This window comes from Myripristis murdjan, chromosome 7, assembly GCF_902150065.1.
Source record: "Myripristis murdjan chromosome 7, fMyrMur1.1, whole genome shotgun sequence".
Taxonomy (NCBI): domain Eukaryota; kingdom Metazoa; phylum Chordata; class Actinopteri; order Holocentriformes; family Holocentridae; genus Myripristis; species Myripristis murdjan.
Window position 1 is genome coordinate 440,001 of NC_043986.1, and position 5,000 is coordinate 445,000.

The 5,000-nt window shown below is 47.1% G+C and overlaps 1 protein-coding gene across 1 annotated transcript in view; it reads right to left on the reverse strand.

The window, feature by feature from the left end:
- Positions 1–2,066: 2,066 nt before the first annotated feature.
- cacna1fb (calcium channel, voltage-dependent, L type, alpha 1F subunit) overlaps positions 2,067–5,000 on the reverse strand; it is a 45,832-nt gene continuing 42,898 nt past the window's right edge. The window contains exons 49-51 of the mRNA XM_030055775.1: positions 4,999–5,000; positions 2,460–2,560; positions 2,067–2,324 (exon numbers count right to left, since the gene is read on the reverse strand). The exon at positions 4,999–5,000 is cut by the window's right edge and continues 61 nt beyond it. Coding sequence (XP_029911635.1) covers positions 2,067–2,324; positions 2,460–2,560; positions 4,999–5,000 — 361 coding nt within the window. The remainder of the gene's footprint in view (positions 2,325–2,459; positions 2,561–4,998) is intronic.

Below are 5,000 nucleotides of genomic sequence, written 5' to 3' on the forward strand. Positions count from 1 at the left end.
CCTGCAGGTCAGTGTTGTGTCCAGCGGGGGCAGCACTGAGCTAAACAGCCTGCAGGTCAGTGTTGTGTCCAGCGCGGGCAGCACTGAGCTAAACAGCCTGCAGGTCAGTGTTGTGTCCAGCGGGGGCAGCACTGAGCTAAACAGCCTGCAGGTCAGTGTTGTGTCCAGCGGGGGGCAGCACTGAGCTAAACAGCAGAATCTGTGTGGGTCAGTGGGGCTCAATGCTCTAAACTGATCAGTCCATTTGATCCAGATATTGATCAGTAACTGGACTATTTTGGTCCAGGAGGAAACTCAAAGTGGCTGCGGCTGCGTTTGTAGGAACGTTTGGTTCAAAATACTGAGAAACACCGCGGTTTAGGCCCCTGCACCTGCTCAGGTAGACCTGTGTCAGCCAATCAGCATGAAGCCCTTAAACGGCTCAGGTGTGCAGCAGCAGGGCTGAAACAGAAACCTGCAGGACAGGACCGGGGACCGCCGGGCTAACGCCAACAGGAGCTCAGGAAAGGGTCTAAAGCTCACATCTGATTGGTTGAGACAGACAGGAACAGATGCTAACAGCAGGGACCTGCTAACCCAAACCTGTGGGGGCGGGGCTAACACTGATGGCGTCCGATCGGTCCTGGAGGCTCGTTCCTCACAGGCTGTTGATTTAGTTTAACTTCCTGTGCTGTGACACGTGGGCGGAGCAGCTGCTTCCTGTGGGCGGAGTCTGCTTCCTGTGGGCGGAGCAGCTGCTTCATCACAGGACACACCTCGTCTTGTCGTTCTGTAGATTAGTTTCGCTCCCGTTTGTTGGTTTGACTTTTTCGGAGCAGCGTGATTTGAATTTGCTCGTGTGCAAACTGCTGTGTCAATAAAGTTTGATTCGATTCAGGAGTGACCTTCAGCTCTGACCTCCTCGTCTCTGCGAATCGGAGACGCCGTCGATATTTTCTATCGATACCCAAACCTGATGGGCTCAGAGCGAGGCGCCGCATGGATTACTGATCAAACTACACACAAACAAACAAACAAACAAAAAAAAAAACAGTCATATATAATCAATAACACGTAATGAGATCAGCTCGTCAGCGACACTGCGTTGCCATGACGACGCGACGCAGTGAGTCACACGCTGCCGACGGCGAACGCTGTTTGCTTTTTGTTTTTGTGTTTTACTGTCTTCCTCTTCCTCCTCCTCCTCCTCCTCTCTCCTTCCTGTCTGACGCGTCGATCATCTCTCCCTCCTCCTCCTGTTTTCTCGTTTATCTCTCCATCACGCGTTCCCGTCTCTCCTCGTCTGATCGAGCGGCTCGTCGCTTCGTTTGGACTTTAATTTGTTCGTTTGATTTATTTGTTTCAGCTTCTGAGACTTTCAGTCAGCCTCCCTCTAACCCGACCCCCCTGCAGGCCTGCACCTCCTCCTCCAATTTACTATTTAGATTTTATACACTATACATGTATTTTAATGTATTTTCACTCCTGTTCCTTTCTTCTGTGGGATAAGAAATAAAACTTCCTGCCACCTCTTGGTTTTTGTTTCACTGTGTCCACTTCTCTTTTTTATTTTTAGTTTTATTTCTTAATCTCTAGATTTGATTTATTCTCCACAGCATCTTGTTCACTCTGTCCTTTAACTTGGAGCTCATCACATTTTTTATTCTTTCTCTCAAGATCCCTCTTTCATCTCTTCTTCTCAAATTTCACTCGTTCATGTTTTCTCTCCTCTGATCCGTTTCTTTCTGTTTCTGATCTGAAATCTGTCAAAACGACCTTCACTTTCTGTTTCTGCCTCCTGATTGGTCCAAACTCCTGCCAGTCAATGACAGCTTCAATTAAACCCCGTCTCTTTCTTTATCACTCTCTCACCTTATTGGCCCAAAATCCTGTCAGTCAGATCATCGCCATGACGATGCCCCACCTCTCTCTCTCTCTCTCTCTCTCTCTCCTAATTTGTCCAAACTCCAGTCAATCAAACCTCCACTAACATGAGGCCCCGCCTCCATTTTGCTCCAAAAGTCTGGGCTGTCTGTCAACGAGCTCCCGCCCCTCTCTCTTCCCTGATTGGTCCGGAGCGCCGCCCGTCAGAACGAGGTCACGCAGGTCATCTCGTCGGCCAGCTCGTCCTCGTCGCGGCCCGTCCTGATCGGCTCCTCGTCGCTGTAGAGCGCCGCCGGGTCGGCGTTGCCAAGGAAACCGTGGCTTCCTGTCCCCAGCAGGTCGCTGGCCGCCGACTCCATCTCGTCCACCGTCATGTGACACGCGTCAGCGATCTCCCGCTTCGCAAACGCCACGAACTTCGGATCACGAGCGTAAAGACCCAGACCCTCCGAGATCAGAACCTGAGAGAGAGACAGGCAGAGAGAGACAGACAGACAGAAAGAGAGAGGCACATGATGAAATGAAATGAACAGAGAGAGAGAATAATGCAGAATACTCATCGATAGCTGATCAGTGCTGATCAATAAGCCGCTCACCGCCTCCACCAGGCTGTCGGCTGAGCCTCGCTTCTCACTGAACTGAGAGCCCAGCTGAGAGGGAACCCGCAGCGTGGTGTAGGCCCGGTACGGGGGCTGGCCTGGGACAAAACACACACACACTCTGTTATACAGGCCCGGTACGGGGGCTGGCATGGGACAAAACACACACACACACACACTCTGTTATACAGGCCCGGTACGGACGCTGGCATGGGACAAAACACACACACACACACACACACACACACACACACACACACACACACACACACACACTCATACACACACACTCGGTTCTGGTCCTGCTGAGGCTCTGGTGCCAAACAGATTTATTATCATCATGTGGACTTTTGTTTTGCAGCTTTCGCTCGTGCGCAGCGACATGTGGTTACAAGGCTTCTTGTGATTTTCTCTGGGCGTGCCGGTGATGTAACTGACATCTCAAAGAACACACTGGTTTATGGGGAAAGAAAGAAACAAAGAAAGAAAGAAAGAAAGAAAGAAGAAAAAAGAAAAGAAATGGTAATATGTATATACAGTGGTGGAAAAAAGTTTTGCGACACCCCATGCATTTGTGAAATATTGCATTAAGAATCATTCTTAGGTCTTCAAGTGCAATTTCTTTTAGTCCAGTCACAGCCAAAATACTAAACAAATCCTAAAAAAGCCATTAAAAACTTCAAATTGATTGGTTCCATAAAAATACATAAGACATTTTGAGTATTGGGTCATTTTGGTACCAGTGATGAAGATTGTTCTTTTTATTAAAAGACACAATTTTTGTTGCCAAGCTTGGTGTCTATATAAAGCAGCACATTTGAAAGTTCTTCAGACACAAAAATGGCTAAAACAAGGAACCGAACGCAGGAAACACGCCTGAAGAGAAAGATTCTCAGCCAGGAAGGGTCCAGCTGCCGCCAGATAGCCAGGAAGTGCAGATGCAGTCCTTCAGCAGGTGGATCCACTCTGCAGAAATACAGACGAACCAACAGCTTGGAAGACAAACCAAGATCTGGGTGTCCAAGGGTTTCTTCAGCAAGAAATGACCGCATCCTGATCCGCATGTGCAGCAAAACCACCCAATGACATCACAGGAGCTTCAGCAGCAGAGGTCAAACCAAACTGGTGTCCAGTGTTCCAGCCGCACTGCACGCGGCCGACTTTTAGATCATGGCTTAAGGTCCTACAAGGCGATCAAGAAGCCCCTGATCAATGAGAGACTGAGGCTAGCCCGGCGTCGTCGGCCCAGGAGCACAAGAACTGGACAGCCAGGAACTGGAAGAAGATTCTGTGCGTTTATCTTCTTCCTAACGTGAGGGTCCGCAGAAGGCCAGGCGAAGCATTATCTCCAGCATGGACAGTACCTACTGTCAGGCATGGTGGAGGCAGTATCATGGTTTGGGGATCATGAGTGCTGCTGGTGTTGGTCATCTCACTGTCTGTGATGGCACATTGAACTCTGCCAAGTATTGTACCGTTCTCAAAACCCACAATCCCCCTTCTGCGCGTGCACTGTTCCTTCAAGGTAAAAACTGGATGTTTCAGCAAGATAATGCCCCTCGCCTCACATCCAAGGCCAGCAGAGCTTGACTGCTGGAGCACAGCATCCAGGTCTTAGAGTGGCCAAGCTCAATCCCCGGACATGAGCCCCGTTGGATTATCAAAAGGTCTGTTTCAAAGTGTAAACCAAAGACTTTAGAAGAATTAAAAGCAGTAATTCAAGAAGAATGGGACAAGATTACCCCTCAACAGTGTGAAAGGCTCGTGGGAACATGCCAGCCAGGATTAGAGCTCTACTATGTGCCAATGGCAGGACTACTAAATATTAATTTGATGATGTGATGGTTTATTTATTTTTTGTTCAGTTTTGAACACATTCTCTGTTATTTGTTGACTTTGATACTGACAATGTTGAGAACTGACATATTTAAACTGTCAAGAATTTAGTTTTGTTAGTTTTTCTTGTCAACAATAAACAAAAAAATATAATTGTATTTGTTTGTATCTGTCTAATGCAGCCATACCTGTTGAAACACAAAAAAGATTTTTCCACAAATATTTCATGATAATATTTGAGATTGTGTAAAATTTTAAGGGTGTCCGAAAACGTTTTTCCACCACTGTATGTATGGTAATATGTGTGATATATAATATCAAATGAGTTATGAATAATATTTGAGTAATATGGTGGACAGACTGTGTGAAAACAGCACAGTGCTGGTGTGGCCAGCAGGGGGAGCTGCAGTCTGCATTATAAACACTCAGAGAGTCTTTCACTGCTGTTTAAATAGAACTGTAGATATTAAAGCTGTTTATTAAAACATATTAAAGCCGTTTATTAATACAAGTTAAATCTGTTTATGTAAACATGTTAAAGCTGTTTCAGAGTCACTGAGTCTCTCTGGACGTCCCAAAGTCCTGTTCTCCATCCTCCATCCATCCATCCATCATCCATCCATACCAGCTGTTCATTCATCCATCCATAATTCATGGGTTCATCTGCTCAGTCATGTTAACAGACATCACCCCCTCCTACCT